Raw genomic sequence first — 25,210 nt, forward strand, 5'->3', positions numbered from 1 at the left:
AGCACCAACACAGGAGCGACTCCCCCCAGCCAGCCTGCCGCCACCCCGGAGCCCCTTCCAGCTCCAGCCTGTGTAGCCTACTCCCCATTTCACTAAACCGGACTGCAAAGCGCTGTCCCACCGCGAACCCAACCCACCCTCCTCTCTCCCGCGAAATGTGCGTCTGATTTCGGCGGAAGAAACCAAAAAAAAAAAAAAAAAAAAAAAAAAAAAAAAGAAGAAGAAGAAAAAAAGAGCCAAACTTGAGAAAGTACAACTGGACGGAGAAGCTACATCGGAGAAGTTTTTCTTCTTTGCCCACCAGCTTTTGGCCCCGCGGCGGGGCAGGACAGCAAGGGTAGGCCTGGGGGGGTGGGGGGGGAGTCGAAAGGAGACCATACGATGTGGATCTGGTACCTTCTGCTGGGTTCGGGGTCAGGCCCAAGGACCGTAGGTGAGTTTTTTTTTAAAAGCACACGGAAACTAATGTTGTGACGGCGCGGACATGCTTCAGCGTACGAGTGGGTTGGAGGGAGGGCGGAGGAGAGGGGGCACTGTGAAGCCCGCGGCTGTAATCCTCTGATATGTTTTCCTCTTCGATGAGTTTGCCCTCGAACGTATTGGAGCAACCTGTATGAAAAGAAGTTATCCTATTTCTCATTTACATCGAGTGAAAGGGGTTTTTTTTTTTTTTTTTTTTTTTTTGGCTGGAAATTGGGAGTTGGAGCAGCCGGAGCAGCAGTTTCAGAGTTTTCCGTGCATGTCCAATGGACTGAATTGGGTGCATGTCCTCCTCGCTCCTGTCTGAGAATAGAGCTGTATATTTTTTGTTACAGACACACACGTATCCATCCACTATTTGTTTTACTGATATGAGGTTGTTGTCTCCTTCGGGCTAGGTTATGACTGAGAGGTTGTTGACAGGGCAGTGTTGACAAGTCAATCTGTTCTCCAGCCCCGCCATGGCAGCTGGGGCCCGGTGGAGGACACTTCTGCAGGAGTTTATACATAGGACAGCCAGTTGGCACTTTGCTCCTTTTAACCATGCAGCTGTAGTTTTGCACTGGTATTCTAATAAAAGGCATCTATCCACTGATTACAGTGTGCTGAAAAACAACCGCCCATCTCAGTGGTGGTCTGCATGTGCATGTACAGTAATAATAGTAATAATATATGCAGTCCATCTACATGCAAAGAGTTCATTTATCTAGCATTGAATTTAAGATGTGAGACTTACTTTTAATGTCTTTTATGGGACTTTTTTATGGAGTTTAACAGTCCCTGTTTTGTCAACCTGCTTTGAGCCAAACTCATATCTACAGTATATTGTGTGCATCCTGATGTAATAAACAGCTGTCACAGGTGCAATAAATGGGAATAGCTGAACAAAAAAAAAAAAAAACACCCTTAAGATACCCTTCATACCATAGATGCTTTTAATGGAAGATATTTGGACACAAAAACACAGGTGTAAATAATAATAAAGAGTAATAAACAAGCACAAGAGCTCTGAACACTTGTTAGCGAACACAGGAATTACACTCCTAGTTAGTGTGTACTTTCTTCCACAAGGCCCTTGTTTATGCACATGCATATGAATATGAGTTTGTCACTGTCAGCCAGAGTGAAGTATAAATATCATTATATTAGGTGTGGAGCAGTGATTTAGTCCTGGACTGCCAAACCCCACCCTCGTTTTCTCTATTGGAGCAAAGGAGCTTGTACACATGATTGATGTCAGAAATTTTCTCCCAGAATATTACTGTAGTTTGTTTACTTCAGTGCTGCTCGCTGTTTTCAGCTTTGAATAAACAAACTGTGCTTCAGTTTTTTTATTAGCTCATAGTCCGACAAGGGTAATAATAATGTCAGCTAGACGGTGTGTTGTATTGGTGTCCAGGTCTGTTTATCAGTTAGATCATAGATATTACCAGCCAATATTGTCGTCTAACAGGACATTACTATTGGTTTGTATTCTAGCCTCCATATGGACCAATAATATTAGGTCTTAATTGGGTGTTCTGTCACAATAATTTGCATTTAATTTGACATAAAGGTCCAATACATTTCAAAATGTATTTGGTTCTCTGGTGGTGTATTAAAATGATAATCACAATATTGACATATGAAGATATTGCAATTGACATTGGCAGAATTTCCCACCCCACACAGAGTCAGTGCTATAAATAATAAGGGAAATAAAATATGTATGAATGGAGTAGAATTTCAATGGTAGATGCACAAGCTTCAGTGTTTTTCCAAATGTGCACTGTAGAATCAAAACATTATGATACCTGCACATAATTGCGGCCTTGAATATAGCAGATCTGCCAACACTCAGCTGATATGTGAGTGCTATTAATGTCCTTCACACACTCCACCACAGCATAAGACTATGACGAAGGTGCTGTTTGGAATCTAGGAATCACAACGCGGTAATTGTTGTTTTACACTCAACAGAAGATTCATTAATTGTAAGTTTCATTAAGTAAGTTTACAGAACACTCAGTGACATAGTGTTTGAAATTTGCCACAAATATCTCAATAAGTTGCCTAAGTGGCCTCGGAAAATTACCAATTTTTCATCTAAGCAAAGGCCCCTCCTGTTTTCCCTTCTATTAGGAATTTATATCTGTTTGCTTTGGGCTAATAAAACCTGTCTTCCAATGCATCCAGCGTCTGTTCTGTAGTAATAATGAAATATAAATCTAATGAAGAAGAGCACTCTTTGTACTCCCTTTCATAGATTTCAAAACAGACCTTGCAGATTAATTGGCATTGCACTGGACCATACTCATAGCCTTGCAGCCTTGCAGCCTCGCACTCATCTTCAGACTCCATGAGATAAATCGGTGCTATTATGTAACGTGAGATTTAGCCACACGATCCACCGACAATGGAATGTTGCAGTGCAGTTACAAACAGGGCTTGTTTATGGTGGGGTGGTGTGCAGCCTGAAAGTATGTTGAAGCTGTTCAGTCGGTCTGCTCAGCCAAGCACCAGGGGAGTTATTGATACAGATAAATTCAGACAGAAAGATTGGAAAGTTGAATTAGCTCTGTATCAGTTATCCCCCCTACACCTGAGGATGGTTATTGCTTGTTAGGAAACAGCATCATGATATGTATGCCAACTTTACAAATGTTTGATTATATTAATCTAGCACCTAGGGGTGCTTGTGTCAACTAGTAGATATGTGTGTGTGGTGATCAAATATCTTACATACATTTTCTTCAACTAGATGATATATTACATTTCCAATTCTTGTTCCCTTCAGTCCCTCAGCGTATAAGCACTGATATTAGATATTAACGACACAGTGCCACCAGCATGTTCTTGTCACTTTGTTCTTGTGTTTGAGTGCATAGACTCACAATTGGACCATTTCCCTCTGATTTATATGCACCAATAACAAGCAGCAACACATTCAGCTTGTTTGCACATGTTTAAGATTTAAAACGACTTTACCATTTGCATTAACATAATCTCATGACTGTTTTCCACATTTCATGAGTAGGTCAACTCGCAGATCTGTCAAAGCCCACGTCTTGCTTCAACAAGGAATTCTGGGTGAAGCCTATCAAAGCTAATATTCAAGTGACTTTGTTTTCCCAGTGTCTCGTATGGAAAAAAAAAACAAACATACCAATTATCTTCTCAATCAACATAAATATGTGCTCCGTTACCTGCCCTGTGTCACCAGGCCACACACACACACAGACCAGGTGGTAGGATATTTTCATTCATAACCAAACACAGACTATTCGGGTCATTTCTCCTGCTGAACAGGGAGACCGAATCGCATTGTCTCCCTCTTATTGTGCTTTGTCTTTCTGCACCGTGGCTTCTCAGAGACAGTCCAGTTGGCCCAATACGCCTCTGTGTGTCTGTGCTTATCTTTGCGTGTCTTTGGAACAGAAAAAGAGAGAGAAGAGAAAGAGACGTTGCGCTGGCTGACATGGTTGATATGCGTCCAGCCATAGTTGCACAGAAAAGGCCAGGGTTTAAGGAGGGCCAGTGCAGCTTTAGTTCCCAGAGTTGTTGAACAAAACCACATGACTGGAGTCATGTTTCAGACCTTGGTAACAGCACAGCATTAAATGCTGTCAGCAGATATTGTGTGGATTCTCTGTCATCATTTAGCAGTCAAATGTAAGTACACATTAGGCATGACCAGTAAAGTATATGTATTTATTGTAGGAATCTTTGAGGACCTCTCTGTGTGGGATGTTGGTTCACTGTCCATTTCTCTATGAGCATCTCTGATCTATAAGTCACATGGTCTTACATGTGCATTAGTATTCCAGATCTTGTCCAGGTTTTGATTATATTCAGCATATGACATTTTCACGAAACGTGAGAAATCTGGTTAATAACGATCATAATAGTATCCAGGGTTGCGGTCGGGTGCCTCTGGGTGTGTCCTGTTTTCTCATCAACTCAGTTACTATGAGATGGTTCAGAAATCTGCATGTGTTTACATGCCTCAGTGTCCTGGTTTCTAGTGGAGTATTCCAGGTAGTATAGCCAGATTTCTCAAAACTGGGATAAGGTCTTATCCAGGTTTCTGATGGGATAAGCTGTTTACATGTGCAAAAATATAACCAGGATACTCCTAAACCTGATCATTATTGCATGTAACCGCACTCAAATGTTTCATGAACCCTGGGAGACAGAGAGACACAGAGAAGGGTAAAATGCCGTGGAAAAAGTTAGTGGACAGCTCATTACATATTGATTTTGGATTGATCTTCACTAATTTGCCATGCAAAGATGCAGAGTCTTTGTTAATCCCTGTTGGTTGCTTGGTATAGATCCACCATGTCCTTGGTTGCCAAGATCAAACCTTGGATGAATCTGCTTATTCACTGAAGAGAGTTGTTTTTGGAATATTAGATATTACATTTCTGCATTTTCTCCACTTATGAGTAAATGCAACTCTTGCTTTTCACCAAATGTAGTGTTTAGTCTGTACTTATAACCAGCACATTTTATACTATGGAAACATAGTTGTTCCCAGTGGAGTCAACTATGAAGACAGTGTGGCTAGACATTGATTTGAACTGTCTGCAGTGCCAGATCCAATGACTGACCTGAGGCATGCTGAGAAGTTTGTTTTAAGTAAAGTTCAAGCAGAGAGTGTGTTTGGAGCATTTTTAAGTGTGTGTTACAGTCTGTCAGTGTTACAACACATGCAGATGTGCACGTACACACATCGCCTACGTGCTGTATAAGTAGCTCTATAGTAGATTCAATTCCAATCAGTGTGAAGCGGACTGTTTTAAAGTAGAAAACTCCACATCCACTCTGTTTCTTTTTTCTTTTTTCTCCAGTTCAAATGATACTGATCATTTGTGAATATAAACCGCAACAACAAGATGTAAACTGCATGATTGAGTGAAGCTTTGTGAGATGTTTCAGCAACCTGACAGCTTGGCCGTCGTGTATGTATGCAAACCAAACACCTTCGATATTCATTACTGGACAATAACAAATGTGTGTGATGAAATCTAATTAACCACTCCTGAAAGGTGCATGAGATGCTCACTATGGAATAGAGCTTTTATTTGTGCAGTTAAGCTTTTGGATATACTCAGATCGTGCATATAAAATATCAAGGTTATTTAACACTTAATTGTTTATGATGTTGCTGCATTTTATAGTTGGAGGAAATCTGTCCAGAGTTGTTATGCAGGTCCTAACTCAAGACTCTCACAACAGACTGTAATTACACAGAAACTTGCAAACTGATGCTGAGCCTCCAGCCATTTTATCTGACTGGGACTGTCGGCAGCAAACTGCTTTCAGTGTATTGTTGAGTTTAGACCAAAGTCTTGAGGCCTTTGAAATGGTTGACCTTGAAGTTGTCCTCCTCTTTTGATGTACTCAGTCTGGAGATGCAGACTCTGTAGGATCCGAGCCCTGAATTGCAACACAGCTACAAAGTTGTGGATTATTGTGTTTACACAGCACGTTTTTTGCCCTGCCCAGTCACCTTGGTTTCCCCACTTTTATCTTCATTCGCGGTGCCTCCTCAGAGAGGAGAATGACCCTCTGTATGTGTCCCCTGTGTTGCTTTGCCTGCTGTCAGACATGGAACGGACCCTGGCAGGCTGACAGCTGGCGCCCCTGCTGTCCCCCGTGATCAGCAGTCATTTGCTGTACTGTGTCTCACAGCAGCCAGTGTGGACACTGACAGGCTATTTTGGACTGAAATTCCAACATCCCTCTGTCAAAGCAAACAAACACTACCTTAAAGGTCAACAAAAACCCAGAGAGAAACGCAGACAACATCAGGGCAGCTGATCCTCTGTTTGTTTGTCGACCCAGGTGAAAGTATAGGTGGTGTTAGTGCGGTTTTTATACATGTGAATCTTCAGATGACTTTGATTTGTCCCTTGTGATGACTGAGGTGACTGTGGCCTTGAAAATGGACTTTTTCAAGAAACTCAAAGAATCATTCAAACAATGAAGATAATACTTTACAGTATTAATGAATGCTGAAAATATTATCCATTCCTTATTCATGTTATGAAGTTATGAATCGGACTAAATTATTTCTCATTGTTTGACTGGAAAGGCTTTATCAGCCAAAGAGGACATGGATTAGATACAGGGAAGCAAAGTAAAGTCATTTGTAATCTTTGAAGCCATTTGTGCTCCAGCTCAACAACTGTCCCTGATATTTTGTGCATTCACAGATCATCATCTACACTGGGAGTTGTATTTATCAGCTGCCAAGTGCCTGTGGCGGTGATTATGCTGCACTGAACCTTCACGTGGACATACCTTTAGCCTCATGTGTAATTGCTCTGTAATAGTGATACAGCTCTGGCAGCATCAGCATTCCAGTGAGTGGCCCAACTCCATCCACTGGCTTTGGATGCTGTAATTAGATGCAATTCTCCAAACATCTAATCATTATTAAAAAAAAAAAAAGTTATTTTGACTCTCCACAGTTTTTTGATTGCAATCACACAGACATTTGTCTCCCATGTTTGTCTCTTTTCGCGTGCCAAGTGTCGATTACGTAAGCGCTCAAGTGTCGTGTGTGATAAATATGCAAATTGTCTTAGCAGTGTAGGTGAGGCCTGTTTTTTGGAAGCACAGTGTTGCTGCGAATGCATTTATCTGCAGGATTAGATTAATCTTTCGGATTATAGAGACCTATAGTGGAGCTCTTTCCTGCTTCTGTTACACAACACAGTGATTTAGGATTGCTCCATAGGTCAGCACAGTAGATTCTAAGTCCGGGACTCGTGCGCGAGAAATGCTGGCTCATGGAACAATCCATTTGCTGAAATGAAACTCACAATTATAATTGAGGTGCTGCAGAGTGTGAAATTTCAGTAATGTGCAGACTGTGCTTAAATTTCCCTCCCCCACCCTCTGAACATCATATAGCTGTATATCTTACTGATAGTAATCTTACAGATTTTCTAAGGTTCAAGTGTGCCATATTTATGCCTTGGAGATATTTGCATGCCCTTCTGTGCCTTGTTTCAGTAGAGCAAGGGTGCTTGGCCAGGCGTGACGGAGCAAGAGTAGAAGACAGCTAAACCTTTAGTTACCCTGATATCGCCCTGTCCATGGGGAAAAGTACACAGGAGAGATGTGACCCACCCTTCTCTTCGCACCAGATTGACATTTAGTTGACAGTGCCAACTGAATTCTCTTCACCTATTTATTTTGTGCTCACCCACATGGACACACGTTTTTGATTTAGCAACCTCTCAGGTGAAATTGCAATCAAGGGACGTAAAAGCTATTATGCACTTGATGCTGCTCCTCCAGGCGAGTGCATAAATGAACAAATAAGATCAATCTCAGTTCGGCTGACTTGAAATAATTGCCTATTTGTCACAATTAATTTCAGAGCTTTGACTCAAGACCCCTTGATATTGATATTGAATTTCCCATTATTACATACCTGAAAACCTGCACATTAAATGGAGCTGAATCCAAAGAATCAGACCGTGTGTTAAATGAACGATAAGAGGGTCAAGACAGGCAGGGGTAATTCCCCTGTTTGTTTGAGGGATAGGAGGTGAAGTAATGCAGAAGCTGGAAGATCATGTGTGGAGAAGACATGGCTCCACCTCTATCGTGTCACAAACATGACTTAACCCCTTTGAGCTCTCTGCCTCTCGCTTCAAGTGTGCACACACTTTGATTCCCCGCCGCTTGATCTCTTTCTTCTCCAGCACAGATCATGCCTTTGAGTCGGTGAATATGTGTGTGTTTGTGTATGTATAAGGTGCAGTGTGTATGCTCAGTATGTATAAAGGGTAATCCTCTCTTGGACAGGGACCAGGGGAGGAGAGGCGCTCATCTTCACAGGAACTAATCACCCGATCCCGCCTGCTGTTTACAGAGGCAGTCTCGCCAGCCAAAATCAAATGCAAAGCTCATGTTAATTGCCTTAATGCTGCTTCCCTGTCAACCATGGCTTGGCAGCAGCCCCCTGCGCTGGGCCACAAAATGAATTCTTTTCACTTGTTTAATCAATACTAAAGACAAATAGGAGGCTCCTGCACCTCCTTGTTGCATCCATTTTTACCCTCTGATATTTTAACTCAGGACGAGCAGAGGAGCGCTGTGGGAGGGGAAACGAAAGTGGAGGTTGGTTAGTTGTAGAGAAGGCGAGAGGGCAGGAAGTTCAGTCCCAGCTTAGGTCATTATGGGGCGAGAACTATTAGTCTTGCCAGGGTCCAGCGTGTCAGAAATGGTAATTGAGTCTGTCACTGTGCAGCCCGTTCTAATGAGAAGCTGAAGGTCTAAGATATGACTAATTTCTTACGTGCCCAGGACAATACGTCGGCCTGGCCATCCTGTGCCTAATGAGTCCCGATACTTAATGAAGGATTGGGATTCCCAATGACTTGGATGGAGGTTTATATTAATGTACTTCAAGAGTTAGTGCTCTCTGGAGACTTGTTAAATGACATCCCAAGGCTTTTGATGCCTTGACATTGCACAGCGCCACTGATCAAAAGTGTTATTTTATTTCTGTTTGTATTCATGCCAGTATTTCTGTAGGATTATATTTGAATGATTTGGGACTGTTTTTTTCAATGACAGATATATAATTTAAACGCGTCTTACAGGCTTCTAAACAACTTGTCCTCATTTTGTAAAGATGTTAATGGACAGCTGAGCACTGCCAAATGCTCTATGTTTCTCATTCCTCATTCCTGCGCAAGTAGGAAACAAATCCAAATCAAAACAAATTCTTGTGAAAGGAAGAATTGCCTGTTCAGTGTAAATCAATACTGAGTGAAGTTATTTAGCTTGATTCTTAGTCATAAACATGTCCATCACACTGTCATCCTAACATCAAGCTGGTGATCGGATCTTTCAGATGCAGCTAAATTTCACAAGTGACATTTTCAAAATAAGAAAAATGCAAAAAAAAAAAAAAAGTCACACGCTTCCTCAATATTCACATGCTTTTGAAGATGCTTTGACCTGCTTGCGTTGTCGAGGAAGCCTCCAATATAGTTGAAAATGTCTTACATAGAAATCAGTCAAGCTGGTAAACATCACATTTCACCCTCATGTGATTCTCATCTCCACCGTGTCCGCCACGGGTCAGGAGCTCATGTGTCCTGAAGGAACAGCACAGCAGCTGATTATGATGGATTATGATAGATTCCTCCTTGACTGACCTCTGCAGCCACTCACACACTGCTCACTTCACTTGCACATACCCACACATGTATATACTCATAACTGTATGACCACAAACAAGTGTAAAAACACACACACACACACACTTAAATGTTGATACCTAAAAGTGTGCACATTTGCAGACAGTTTGCAGACAGTGTGTTCATGTTACAGCGGGAAGGCACATTCACCCAAGGACATACACAGTTACATATGGTGAGTTCAGTCTGCACACACACACACACATACATCCTTACACACACGTTACAACAGAACATTATCCAGTGCCACGCAGCGCTGCTCGTAACTGACCTTCTTGTAGGTTAGTTCAGATCAGTACCAGTTAGAGGCTTGAACAAAACCCAGTTAACTCCCTACAAACTCACATGAAAGCAAATAAATCCGCCAGAAAAAGAAAAAATAAATAAATAAAACTTCTAAAACTGAGCCCCAGAGAGTGGGAGCTGCTTTCAGAGCAGGCCATTTGTTTTCATTTGGTTTGGTGTCTCTACTGGTGCCGTGCAGAGCACTTTGAGCAGCGCGTCTCTGTCAGACCGGCCACCTCCACCCACAACCACCATCCAAGTTCCATCTAACCACAGATGGTTCTGGTGTAGCAGCAGTGAGGAGAAAACAGGTGGATGGCGCTAACCTCTGGTGCTGACTGATGCACATTCAGTGCTTAGCAAAGCGCCGCGCTCTGCATTTTCCTATGCTTCGATGTGGACAAAAGGCCAACAGAAACAATGACTGAAGTGGAGGGATATCAGAGTAGATGCTGATATTGACCCTTGGGAGGGCACGCGGAGGGTTCATGGCGCTGCAGCTCTGAGCGTGAGTCTGCATGTGATGAGGAGCATCAGGAGCACTGATGTCATGCAAGCGAGAAGGAAGCAGTCGGCTTTCATAACACGAGCCCTGCGAACGTATGAAGCTTTTTCTCAATGCAGTGTGAGAGTACTTTTTAGCCATTACCATGACAACATAGAGGTCTAGGGCTCTGTATGTGAGTGAGCGTAACAGAATTAACGGGTCTGAGTAATGCAGCCGATCGCTCAGAGGAGGAAAGTGAAGCCAGATGACGCGGGCTCGCCAGCAAAGAAGAATTAAGTGGCAGCCAGGAAGAAGCGGGGGTGTCGATGCTGCGACTGTGATGAGATAGATTTTGATGAGCACGTAGGTACACACACCTGCTAAAATACACAGTCAAGTACAGGAACGCACAGTTAAACACACAAATTAACATCTCCCACGCATCCACTTTCTGTCACATGGAGGAAAGAGAAAAGCTTAACAGAGAGCATGAGGGAGTGAGACGTCTCCGTGGTATGAACTCATTGCTCCTGACTGTAATTACCAGTGGGAAAAAATTGGTCACCTAATGCTCTCATGACCTTTCTCATCACTGTTCCTGTCTTTTCTCGTCACGTTACCTCTATGTCTAAGTTGGCCTTTTACGGATAGCCCGGACTGAAAGCTTATTGGGAATGACCTTTACTTACAACATCAGCTGCCACGGTGAGAACTATTCATACACCCGCTTCCTTTTAAACTAAGGCCCTCCATTTGACTTATTACCATTTTGACTCATTACCATTCAGTTGAGTAGATATTATATTATACAGAGCGATAGAGGGAGAGGAGACAGACATAGAGAAAGCGGCAGAGAGCGCAGGCAGGGGCCACTGGCACTCCTTTCCCTCATCTGCATTCTGTCGGAGCAAAAATTTCCATTGTAATACCCCCATCATTCCCCCTTTGCCCCCTCTCCTTAATGTAGTGTCTCTATCTCACATCTCTTTATTTCTCCCCCCACTCACCTTGTGCTCTCTCTTTCTGTTCCTCTATGGCTCTCTTTGCCCCGGTGCTTTTGGCAGATAAAGTTCATTCCCACTGCTTTTCAACCCCTGCAGTGACTCCATGGCCTGGCTACACAATTAGGAGCTCATTACTTGCTAATACACAGACTGGAAGACAAAAGCGGTCTGTGCCTTCTTTGTTGTGCCCCCCCCCCCCCGCTCCATCATTTTATCTCTCTCTCTCTCCCCAGGCTCTTTTTAAGTAAAAGGGTGCAATTTCTCTTCCTTCTCCTTCTCACTCCTCTCATCCTTCCCTCTGCCACAGCACATCTTCTGTGCGGTGCATAATGAACCTGCGAGTGCTAAGAAGAATTAATCGTTCAATTTCCATCTCATAAGCATTGTTTTTATTAAATTAAATGTACTCTCAACCCGAGTGACATTTGAGTTTCTGCATGTCATTTTCTGGCTCATTTGGCATCAAGTAAGCTTAAAGTGTTTTCTGAGTTTTGTTTACCTTATCGTAAGCAATGTTTTTTTGTTTTTTTTAAAGAATTTGATGCCTTTATTTGCAGTTGTTTTCTTCCTGTCGTGTTCAGAGCTCAGGCTGTGCGACTGAAAGCAAACTGCAAAGCACGAGTCTCACAGGTGTAACATAAGGTCAGCTCTGGCAGCTCCCCCCCCCCCCATGCCACTCTCTGCATCATTTCCCGCTATCTGGCTGGCTCTGTGGAAATGCCAATTTGCTCGGTAAGGGGGTCTCGCGGCGTAGCGGTGGATGAAGGGTGTGTGCTTTTTACGGGTGTGTGGTGCGACAGCCAGCCTCATGATGAAAGGGACGCAGGGGAGTGTTGACATTTAGTTCTGTGCTGCTGATGGGCCAATGCGGGGAATCTGAATTAATGGGATAGATGTGTTTGTTTGACAGGAGAAGCTTCCTCCTCAGGACTGATGAGGATTTCAAGCCAGTAAAGAAAATATTTGTCTGGCTGGCATTGTTTGTGCTTGACTGCCCATCTCTGTGGTCACACTCTCTGTGCATTCTTTTCTGTTTTTGTCTGCCTGTGTGTCAAACAATGTCTGGCTTTGAGTGGTGAGCAGCTTGCCTGCAGTGCCTACAACTAAATCGCATTTTAGTCACCATTCTCCTCCTCATCCTTTGTCCCCTCCCTATCTCCATCAGCTCCTCCTCTCTGTCAAGGTAATCCCAAGGTGATGTTAATAGGGTGGGATGCTGTTGAAAATGCTACTGTCATCTCTTTGAGGATTAGTTGGACAATTGCTTCCCTGAAACCCACGCCAAGTGGTTAAAGGAAACTGCAACAAAACAACTTTTGTGAAACTGCCTTATACTTTTTTTTTTTGTTTTTTTTTTTTAGTGCCTTAACAGTACTGCGCTGGATTTTATGTCCTCAGTGTTGTGTTTGCATTGTAATGCATTTATGTTCTGATCTCCATTTTAATTTAACCACAGATGGACTCATAAACAGCCAAAATAAACCGCTGCTATGGGATTATAGGCTCAGTGTGATATGTGATCCCAGATTAATGGAGGAGCAATGTGTGATTAATGGGGCCTTGCTTTGCCAAGCCAGGCTAATTTGGCCAGTCACCGTTCCAAAGAACCAAAGGCAGTATAAGGCGGTCATTGCAAGGCTTATTTGATAAAGGAGAGGCTGCTAAATGAATGCATAATAATAAGGCAGAGGCTAATGAAACAACCAGTGTTGTGCTCATGTTGCCTAAGAGCTTTGTGGGCTTTTTTGTTGGCAAAGTATGCATCTTTATGTTTCCATTAACCTCTATGGAGCCATACATAGGAAATAGCTTCAGGGAATCAATTGCAGGAAATAATTACTTGAACAGACAGCTGTACGTTGTCTAGTACAAGCACTGTATACAGCTGCTACTTTCTGCAGCTGCATTCAAAGGAGAGAAAGGCTCGCCTGTTTTCTCCACAGACCTGTTACCCTGCAGGAGTTTTGTTATATTGTTACCTTTTTGTGCATGCATGTGTGCGTGCATTATTTAAAAGCACTAGAGGATTTAAACGTAAACATACAGATTTAGTTGATATTTTACAATCCAAATTATACTAATATTGTCTCTAAATAATATTTTAAGGCTTGATAGAAATGACTCTGTACTTTTTAAGACAATTTGTATGTGTATAAATTATTCTGGTCGTATGCTTTGGATTATTAGGTACATTATGTTTCAACTGAGTGTCTGAATGAGTGCACATTTAGCAGCTGGTCTTTGCTCAGAATCACGATTTCTCTCCCTGACATTGGTTTGCCTTTTCAAGCTGGTATTCTCGTTCTCTCTCACGCTGTCTCTCTGTCTCGTTCCGCTCACTGTGGTGCTATTTCAGCCCACAGACGCACTATCAATAATGCAGCCTCTTTAACAAGGCAGAGGCTTTTAGGAGGGTTTGTCAGTGCCCCTCCCTTTGAGATGCCTGCTAGTCGCTGGGTGGCCACAGCCTTCTGGACAGGAGTTCGATTTTGTGCTGAAAGCGGAAATAAACCACCCGCTAACAGACATTTCATACTTTATTTTTAGCGTTATCATGTCTTTTTCTTCTGAACCTCGACAATGCTGGAAAGCACTTATACTGGTGGGGCAAGAAGTCGCTGTCTCGCCAGGGATGGAAAGAACTGAGCAAAGACTGCATAGCTGCAGGCAAAAATGAAATGGTAGCTAAAGCGAGAAGGAAACGCAACTGCTCTGTCGCTCTATAAAGTTCATATTCTGCTTGAACATATTTTGTTTGCATTTCTTTGCAGCTTCAGCCTCATGCTGCACTGTCGCTGAACTGTCTTCTCAGGCAAAAGCCATGAGGTGCAGCATGCCTAATTGTATGTGTGTGTGTGTGTGTGTGTGTGTGTTTGTATTAGTTATGAAGAGGTCTTGAGGAAATAGAGGCTGTTTGTTTTCCGAGTAATGCTCTCTCAGATCACAGTTATCCCTCAATGTCTGTGATAATGCTATAAGCTATAGGGGGTCAGAAAACCTCCATTTATTCTGACATGTTTACTGAAAACAGCTCCGTGTTTGATGTTGAGAAGAGAGTAGATCCAGTCCATAAAAAAATAAAATAGCATCTTTAGAATATTCATTCCTGGATATTGATTGTGTCCTCATGCTTTCTTTTTATCCTTATTTCCAAAAAACGGAAGGAAAACAAAGAATTACATGAAGATGGATGACAGGGCAATGACTGCCATTTATCGTCCATTAAAGCAATGGAAGCAATGGGCCTGATGCCAAACCTCACAAACATTTTGTCTTTTTTAGTTCACGCACTGTACTCCACAGTTAATGTTGCAAACAGAGGAAAAATCGTAAAACTTGTCGCTATGTTGGTCTCAATATTATGTCTGATTATACAGCATGGCTCATATCCTCTTATTCCTTCCATTAAATAAAACTTTGGTCACAATACCAACAACAAACCGGTGGGTTTCAGTAGAAAAGTAGTGGAGTGTAAGAGTATTCCGTGTTCCTGCCAGTGTCCTCATTTCATTAAACACTAAATGCTAAGTCCTCCTCATGATCAGCTGCATGGATCGTGGCTAATCCTCCTTTAGCCTGTAGCGAGGACAAGCTTGTGGACTGTTGTTTGTTCCTCTGCAGATGCAAGCAGGGGAACTGGGCTGACGCCCTGCCTGTGAGAGCTGACCACTGCTGTGGCCGATGCTGTTGAAAATGAACCACTCTCTCTGTCTCAGGTTGGTGCTAAAGACTTCTTAGATCTGGTCTGACAGTGGGTGGTTTTTGGGACACTCTTGGACTCTAATTCTTTTTCCCAGGGTGGTGAAGTCAGCTGGCAGCAATCAGCCTGGCTGTCTTGATCTGGTCATGACATCATATTTTCAGTGTTAACCTTTTCCTGCTGTTGCTGTTTTACAAGCCTGGAGATGGAAAACTTGTATTTGGTTAAGTTCCCCTCCAGAGACGTTTTAACACATGTAAAAATACTCAGCCCTGAATAATATTATTCCTAATGTTTTCTTCCTCAAAAACATGTTCGATAAACTACTGCAAAGGATTAAAAGTACATCTATTCCTTAGTCCTCATCTAACATTCCAAAAATATATGAATATGCAAACATAGAGACGCCGCCAGGCGCTGTGGCACGCCGCGTCACACCCACCACCATAGTGTTGCTGGCCCGATTACACTGTGAGCACAGTCGCCAGCTAACACAGTCACACAAACCACAGATTTCATTCCAAAGCTGGAGTTTAACTTATGATTCTAAGCATGTGTGTTGCATTTGGTGTATGATTGTTTACCATAACTTTCAGAAGGATAAGTGTGTGGAAAAAGTTCCGTCTTGATTAATGTCAGTTCCCTCGGGATGTTGGCACATGTGTGCTGAAATGTTCATGCGTTAGTTGTGCAGACAAAGGTGCATGGCTCAGAAGGCATAGCTCTGTTTTGTCACTTGAATATTTTGAATGTTGTGTGGAATGTGGAAAGCACAAGATTGCTAGAATGCTGACGTTAATTATGATGAATTCCTACACATTATTTTGCTCCCCTCAGCAGCTACTATGCTGCTTTTGCTTTACTTCCTAACATAGAATCCCTGTCTCTGTCTATATCTCTGTATGGCTGTGTGTGTGTGTGTGTGTGGTACCCTGATAGAAATGAAATGTGTGAATGGAATTACACATTACCATTTCACAGGAATCCTCTACATCTATGTCAAACATAGGAGGGAAATATTCAAACTGATTTATTATGTTACTGTGCCAATAGGCAACATCAGGTTCACCTACAAGGCATATACAGCTTCTGTAATATTTTATACCCACAATGTGCCATTACTTGCTTTACACAAGACAACAGAGAAAACTCTATCAACAAGAGAGAGAACAGATTTAACAGTTTTAATTTTAAAAGCACTGTATCGATACACTGGAAGGTACAAATAAGCAGCTGCGGGGTCATTCTGTCTCCCTCTCCAGACCTACAGCAGGGCTGGCGATGACAAGGACCAGAGAAAAATTGCTAAAATTCTTTTAGTTTTTGTTATCAGCATTGGTTACACTCTTGTTGCATCAGCACACCCTTCTTGTACAAGAGTAATTGTTTTCTGTAAGCCTATCAAACTTGTCACGCCTAAATCTATCTTTCACTGTGCTGACTTGCTGCACATAGTGCATCAAGCTGATTATATAGCGTATAGATAACAGTTTAGCATTTAAGCTAATTGTGAAAGACTGAGATAGATCATGAATACGTTGTTAGATGGAACTCACATTGTCACCAAAATCTGACTTCCGTCAAAACGTGTGAGATATCTAATGCAGCTATTTGTCTGCATGGTGTTACCGCTAGATTATTCAAAAATCATTAGCCAAATCTGAATCCTCATCAGCAGAATAGTGCATGACAAATTAACGTGAGCTGTCTCGCTGACTTTTTCTTTAACTCCCTCAGTAAACAGAACAAGTGATGATGACCAGATGAAAGATCAATATGTTGCTTCTTCACCAGTCCACCTTACAAAGTCTGCAGCTGTAGATGTGATTTAAAATGACAAACCATGCTGCCTCTGAGCCATATCACATTCTCATTTTCTCACTAATAGGATAATCGGGATTACATAGCAAACTGCTCACAAGTGACACTTGAAACCAGAAGCAAAGCTGATTTAGTCTCATTGCTGTTGATTGGTTTGATGACCAATAGTGACCTTTGTCACTTTGTCTTCACAGTGTTTGCCATCATTCCTGATGATGATAACAAATTTTATAACTGAGATCCTGATATGGTGGCAGATGTAAGCATGTCAACAGGGCAATGATACAATATAAAGGACATCATTTACAGGTGAAAACAAGGTAAGTTATTACAGTTCTTGTTGTAAAGCTGCAGCTACCAGTGCTGCTGTGTCAATGAAACAGTGAAATGTTATAGAATGGCTGGTCAAAACTATGACAATTGTGCAAGTGTAAAATAAAAAAAAAAAAAAAAAAAAGACTAAAAATGGAATGCAAATTTCCAAAAATGTAAATTACCGTCCCAGGATGGGAGGGTTTAGTTAGGTTTAGTTCTGATTGTGATGTAGATGTCAGACATATATCAGAAGAATATGGAGCAGGGAAGATGTTAGCTTCCCTGGCCTCTCATATCCATGTTTCTTTCTGTACGCTGGGAACAACAGAAGCTGTCGCAGTAAGGCTCACTCACATCTACGCCCTGACTATTTTTCCCTTTTGGGGAAGTCTTATTTTAGGAGTGTGCTACACAGTAAATGCTACAATAAAAGATATGGCCTACATATCAAGTATGCCAGACACACTACAAAGTAAACATACACGGCATAGCATTAAACAAGTGAGAATATGGGAATACAGAATCATGTAGCTTCGTGGAAAGTGGAACATATGGGAGTACAGTGCTGTGCATGCATGACAAATGAGAGAATTTGTCTAAAATGATAGAGGTCTTATTAATTAATAATCAATGATTGTAGCTTGATGGTAGATTCCATAGCAGTCGGTTATTATTTCCATATATAGCAGAAAATTGGAGAAAATCATTGGATGAATCACAAATGTGTGTGTTTTTGAGGAATATGGGAGGTTAGGACTGTCTGCAGCTGTTGTATGCTGAGAGCACGCTCACTAACAGAGAAACCACAATCACACACAACACATATATTTATCTTTGCTATTATACTGAATGTTATGTCCACACCCAGCAACTCACCTGCCATTATTTTGCTTGCAGGTAATTATCCCAAATTCTGTTTATCGCTGTGTCTCTGTGCTCACTGATTATCCAGAATGTGAATTATGAAATCCTCACAGAGGTGGACTGTCCACTTTCTCCTCTGCAGTTTATTTATTTGTTTTCTTCCTAAACAAATGAAAATGTATGAACTTTTGGTTCGTCTCCACTAGCTTCATGCTTTTATTCTGCTCATTCACATTCCCTCATACCCTCTTTTTTTTTACCACTGTCTTTAAAATGCCCTTAATTTGCATGTTTATGGGAATTTGCCAGGAGACTGAGGCACAAACTGATTCAGTCTGTAAAATATTCAGTTAATATTTTACGGACTGAATCAAGCACAATCAGTGGTTGACAATTAGATTTCTGCTGTGGCACACTGGAGCAAGGGATGCAGGGCAAGTAAACGCATTATCCCACTGCACCAACTTTATTATGTGTGATTTTAATAAGGACCTAATGATGAAATATGAAAAATGTCTGATACGAGTATTTTCACAAAGATCTATCACAGCTTACAGTTTAGATTTAGATGAACGCCACATGAAAATAAATTCCATTTGTTAGTTAGCATAATAATGTTAAGCAAGTGGTTGCCTTCTAGGGTTGAAAATCTGCTTAATGACTTCAGATTTTTTGGCTTTATTTTAAGCCTAATTGCATTCATAATCAGCTTTTGTTTTGCATTTTCTTCATCGGGTATTTACACTCAGCTGTGGATTTTCTGGGGATTTAATTATTGATTGATATGAGTGAGCAGTTGTCGATCTGAGCATTGTTGTGATGATAACGAACTAACCTTACCTTAGCCTTAAAATGAACTGTGGGTCTTGCTCAGTTACTTATTTAGCCCTGTTGAAATGGACATAACTGTGCTGGGTTGACACCACACTACTACAGCAGGCCCCCCCCCCCCCTCGATGCACAGATTTACAGGACCTCCTCCCAGAAGAAGAAATTTCCCATGTGGCTGTTAAAGGCTGAAAAAGGCTTAACAACGGCTGAATGAGGCAGAGGCCTAAATGTAGCCAGTATCACATTATTCTGGGTTTGTTGACTGTTTGCATGCATGACTGCCCTTTTCTTCATCGTTCCCCATTAAGGCCTTGCTTGCTCTGTTGCTCTGAGCTTATGCTGCCCTGCCTGTGTGTCTGTCTCGCTGTAGGGTGTCTTTAATTGATGCAGACCAGGTTCTTTACACTTGTGCTTGTTTATACAGGGCGCTTCGTTGAGCCGAAGGAACAGGATGGGGAATCCTTTCCTCTTTCTGGGAAGCGCTTTCTCTCTCTCTCTCTCTCTCACACACCCTCATGAACACACACAATGAAAGAGACAGCCCAATCACCTCCACCCACCTGCGACACAGAGCCCATTAAGAGTAGTGTGTAAATGAAAAATATCTTTTTGTCCTTGAACCTGAACAAGTTTGTTTTTATTCCAAGCTATGCCCTATCGATTCACTCCTCCCTTATCCGCTAACTCAAGCAGACACGTTTGTATTGACATCGTCAGGCTGTAATATGACTTGACTTGCTTTTTTTCAGCTTCAAAGAGAATTTGACATAATTCACTGGAGACTGTTTTGCCCAGAATGGTGTATTATGGAAGACAAGCGATGGTTGATGAGAATGTATGACTATTTCTATGGATAAAAACTTTTTTTTTTTAATCTCTGGAGAGCTCAACAGCTGCCCTCTATAAACAATTTATCATGATACCTCTTCCATAGCCTCGGTCTAACTTTCACTTTCACTGTAGCTCACAAAGCATACAGAGACAGCCCAATCAATTTTTCGGTGCTGTTTCAATCGGCGGCTCAACCTTTCACCTGAGGCTAATCAATGCAGGTCAGATATATAAGCCTGCTGTGGAAGGTGGGGTTAAAGCAGTAACAGGCAAGCCAATAGTCATCTCAGATACAGATTTATATCACTGACCTTTCATGTGCAGAGCACAGGGAATAGAACTTGCTTAAGGCGCTTATTACTAGGACTCTGAGGGCAGAAAATGCTGTTACTGTCCACCTCTCTGTTTCTTTTTTATTACCTCTCTACCTTTTTCTCCCACAATTGTGCCATGTAACAGTTGTCAGGCTGTATCTTGATCTTCTCTCCCCTACCGTTTGTTTTAGTGAGCTGTCAGTCTATACATGTTCTCCCTACACACTTTCATGTTTTGGTCCTTCCCCCTCCCACCACACACACTCCACCTTCCACGATCTCCCTGTTGTGTGTAAGAGCGGCATTCACTGTGGTGCACAACCCAGGGTCCAGACATAGCCCAAAGGGTCTTATAGGGGAGTCCTTCTATATGCTTTAATATTTATTGCATTTTCAATAGCCCCTGTCGAGAGTAATATAGATTTTATTACCAAATTAGCTGCCCAGCGTTTGGGCAGCATGCTGACATTTGGTATGAAAATATTCACAAGACCTGGGAGACAGTGGCAGATGTGGGTGGCTGGACCGTAGGCTGCCGTTGCTCTGCCTGTCTTTGCATATTCAGAGAATTGCTTAGGGTGCACTGAAGTCTCCAGGCTGCCATTTCCAGAATTATTATGTATGAAGTGTACCCATGGAAAATCCTGGAATGAAAGTTGGAAGCTTGCCATTTGTGCATTGACTTGATTTTTGCTCCTTTAAATGGGCAACAGTGGTCAAAGATGTTGAATAATTGACAGCCCTTTTAAGAGGTTGCGGGTACACATTCCCCAGATCTTTCCACTTCCATACCCACAACATTTTTATTTTTTTATTTGCATTTTATTTGCATGTGGGATGGCTTTGATTTTTGTTTCCTCGCTTGCGACATTCCTCAAGGTCTAATTTAACCCAGAAATGTCTGTTTTGGTTAAAGCTGCTCTATTGAGTTGTCTCATAAAACTATTTCTCCTCACTCAACAAAAAGCATTGTGTGTACCCTTCAGGCCTAACAAACACAGAGCATGCGTCCTTCCTCATAAAACATTTACAAAGCCAATTGTTGAATACTGCATTGTTTACATCCTCGTTTGCTAGCTTGCAGAAAGCTTTGTGTCTTTGTGCATTACCACAAGCGACTGTCGAGGACTGGAATGGAGTGAAATTAGCAGCAGAAATGTTTATTGCATCCCTGTATGCATGCACAGTACCAACAAGACGAGGACCCACTGGTAAAAGCTTAGTACTACTAGTCAAAAACTCCACAAGGTACCTTTAAAGTCATCCCATACTCCAAAATAAATGTGTTTTGCTTACTGTAACTTCAGTTGGACTTTTACTGCAGAACATCACACAGGATGATGTATGAGCAGAGTTTGACTCTGGAAGGTTGTTTTCAAATTCTGCCGATGCTGGAAAGTTTCTCCGCGCTCATCGTGAATCTGAGTTGGAGTGCACGTATGACCGTGATTTTGTGACATCACGGCTAGTTTGGAGGACAACTGTGGTCCAGTGGTCAACTTCCTACAACAAGTCTGATGTGGGAACTTGAAACCTCCAGTGCTCAAACACTGAAAATACACTTTCAGTGAAGTGGGAGAAATCTTTTGTTCTGCAGTTCGGTTTCTGAAACAAAATAATATTTGCACATTCATAGATCTGGATTTCTATTGACGGAGAGGAGGTAGATGTTATTTGGGGAATTTTGAACAAGGGTGTTGATCTTTTTTGTGGAAAAACCACATCAGTGAAATTATTATTTAAATTGGAGTGTGTTTACGTCTTCAAACTTGTCTGCAGAGTATCTTTAAACTTTGTGTAAATATGAGAGATGTTTGCTTCCATTAGTGCCCTTGTGTTTCGAATATAATCTTACACAGCACAGCAGTCATGCTCATATTGCATGTCACTCATGACTTAACATGAGACAAAGAAAATATTACAAAAATATTCCAAATTTAAATTCAGTATTATTCAGAACCACTGGGAAATTAGACTAGTGTTCATGCTGGGAGTTCATTTTTATTTCAAATTATAATTGAGACAAGCGGGGTACTATATACAGTACCACCAACGGCAGCTGTGCTGAAATATGGAGAGGGAAGAATTTCACCCTGAGTGAACCAATAAAATTTTCTGGAAGTAATGCAAACACAAAATGTAAATGCTAATTAAAAAAGTATCCAGCCCATGCTTGAAAGGTCCTACACTCTGTGAATTAGCAGTCTAAATAGGGGCCTTAGTGGACACAGCTATGGTAGAGGGTGGGAAGGGGTGGGAGGCAGAGGGAGGGTTTGCAGAAGCAAGGATAGTATAGTCAATATTTACCCTGAGTAATTGGTCTACACTTCTCCCAGCAAGATACACAGGTGTCCAGCGTCATCCCTGCCTTATCTCCTCCAGTTCTCCCTCACACACCCAATGGCCGACCACAGTTGTACACAGCTGTGTTGTGCAGCTGTGGATAATGCCCTGAGCTCTCCACAACATAATAGTTAAAAGCACATATAGGAGTGAGTGAGGTGCAGAGCATGGATGCTGTCATGTCCATTAAAAATTCTGTAGGTCACCTTGGGAGTGTTGCAGTGCCCACAGAGAACTGTGGTGAGTTATCATTCTGTTAACAAGCTCATAGAGCAGTCTGTAATGAGCTGTGTAGCCACACTTACTGTGGTAATGAGTTGGGCTTGTTCGTTACCTCAGTGGCAAACCACTGTAAGTATTATGTGTTATTACTGTATCGATAGATTGACAAGGGCATTGGAATAAGACATGTGGAGCCTGCCAAAACAGGGACTCAACCTGGATGCAAGAAGTGCTGCAGAAGGTTTGCTGTTGGCGGTTTTAGAGACTCATGGGAAAAGACGAGCTGTCTGTCAACCTTTTTTCTTCTTCACTCTTTCTGGCCCTCTGTCAAAGACGCACACACACACACACACAGTCTCTCTGTCCTTTCTCTCTTTCTCTCACATGCTCTCAAAGCAACTCTCCAATTAACCCGGTGCCTCTCATACTGCCGGCTCTTTGAAGTCATTTTACACAGCTCTCTCCGACACTAGTTGTGTGTTCTTTAAACTCTCATAAAGGCTGCTAGCTGCTGAGGGATCTATAGTATAAGAGGTGTGAAAAGTGCCATTATGAAGAACAAGTCAGATGGAGCTGGTAAACAGAAGTGTAGATTAGGATTTGCAATATTTACCTTTTGTATGTGACGTGAACTGAAAAATGGTTTGTTACATATATCAAAAGGAAAACAACAAATCCCCATGTGTCTGCTTTGTAATAATATGCGTATTTATTGTGATAAGTATTCTATGCTATCTTTTCCTGCAATATATTTCAGTATATTTTTCAGTAAAATGAGTAGCCTAACTATACTGTATCTTAAAGGAGCTATTTGTAAGTTTTTTTATTGCTACGTAGCCAAGGATAGCGCTAACAGCTGTTTACTTACCTGTCAGCCATCGTTGAATTTACATTACAAGAGGTTATAATACTTCTTCAGGGCAACCTGAATGCTACAGTGACTGTATTGAAATATGACAAGACAGTCTGACCAGATGAGGCTAGCTGGCTAGCATGCAAACTTCAGCAGCAGAAAAGAAGTGATAGAAATAGTAGCAAAAGAAGAGAGTTGCTTTCCACCGCTGGATACAGCTCTTGGCGAGTAAAGATTTAAAAGAAAAAAGGGAAAAAGAACTCAAGTCTTAATTTACTTCCAGTCTTACCGTGTCATTTTACCTTTCTCTGTTATTGTCTCCGACGTGCTCATGTTTGTTTAGGTTCCTTTGTCAGAAAGAGGTGAACAAACAGGGGTGGCAGGGGAAGAGCTAGGGGAGATACTGTGAAGAAGGTGTTATTTTCTCAAATATAAAACAAAAAAAAAATTATATTTGGCAGTTTTCAAACATACCTGGATATAGTATATCCAAGAGGCTCACCATTATAAAGTGCTGTATACAAGAGAAGGTCTCTGCTACATGAATTAGTATTGGTATGTCCAGTATTTTCTGAAATATCATACCACAGGTAAAAACAGTCTAAGATTTGTGTTAGTTTTGTGAAGGTCATAATCAGTGATATGTATAACAGTTTTCATCGCATCTTTTCATCAGCTGTTGCATTTGGCAGGTCCTCCCACCAATGAAAAAACTAATCATCCATATGCTTTCCAGTAAGGGTGGGCAATCTTTACAAAAAAATCATATCATGATCTTCTTAACACACAATCATGAGCCATTTACATTTACATTTACATGTACTTATTCAGCAGACGCTTTTATCCAAAGTGATTTACGAGTGCAGGACATTACTGAAGCTTCAGTGCAGAAGAAGACCTTGGTGTAAGTACTAAGTACTACATCTGTTCAATAAGTGCAAGGAGATCAGATAAAGAAGCGCACCAAAAGTGCATAGTAAGAGCTAGTTAGGCATGTCAGGGTGTTTAAGGTGCTCTCTCAAGAGATGAGTCTTCAAGAGATTCTTGAAGATGGAGAGGGACGCCTCTTCTCTAGCATTTGATTATTCCACCATCAGGGAACCACGGACAAGAACAGTCTGGACTGCAATGCCAGGAGGAACGCACTGACCAAGAAGAAGCATAAGCCTGCGTGATTGAGTTCAGGTAGATGGGTGCAGACCCAAAAGTCACTCTGTAGGCAAGCATTAGTGGTTTGAATTTCATCCGGGCAGCCATGGCTAGTCCGTGTAGGTCGATGAGTAGTGGAGTGATGTGCCCTTTTAGGCTGATCGAAGACAGGCAGACAGGCTGCTGCATCCTGGACCATCTGTTGGGGTTTCACTGTAGGGAAAGGAGGCCCGCCATAGTCTCAGTTGGAATCTTCCTTCCCGATTTTGAAATGTATTGTTGACAATATCCAGACTCATACAAGCCTGTGGACTACAGATGAGTGGGGTTGTACTGACCTGAGTTAAACACTCTGCACGTTCCTTCGTATGCTTCCTTTTAAGGTGGTTGAATAGATTTGTTACCACCTACCTCCAGCAGTGACGACCGTTCCCTGACAAAATTTACAGATAAGTTTGATTTAAGAAATATCTGACAGTGCGTAGCTGAACCATAGCCACAC

At 41.8% G+C, this 25,210-nt stretch overlaps 1 protein-coding gene across 2 annotated transcripts in view; it reads left to right on the forward strand.

Moving 5' to 3' along the window:
• ldlrad3 (low density lipoprotein receptor class A domain containing 3) overlaps positions 1–25,210 on the forward strand; it is a 73,740-nt gene continuing 48,530 nt past the window's right edge. Inside the window, exon 1 of one of the 2 annotated variants that reach the window (XM_071503330.1) lies at positions 1–433. In XM_071503330.1, the coding sequence (XP_071359431.1) occupies positions 382–433 (52 nt within the window). In that variant the 5' untranslated portion in view covers positions 1–381. The remainder of the gene's footprint in view (positions 434–25,210) is intronic. The other variant, XM_071503321.1, reaches the window with a different exon arrangement.

The sequence above is a fragment of the Trachinotus anak genome, unplaced genomic scaffold (genome assembly GCF_046630095.1).
Source record: "Trachinotus anak isolate AG129_WGS33_773 ecotype Australia unplaced genomic scaffold, CSIRO_AGI_Tana_v1 ptg000002l, whole genome shotgun sequence".
NCBI classification, from domain to species: Eukaryota; Metazoa; Chordata; class Actinopteri; order Carangiformes; family Carangidae; genus Trachinotus; species Trachinotus anak.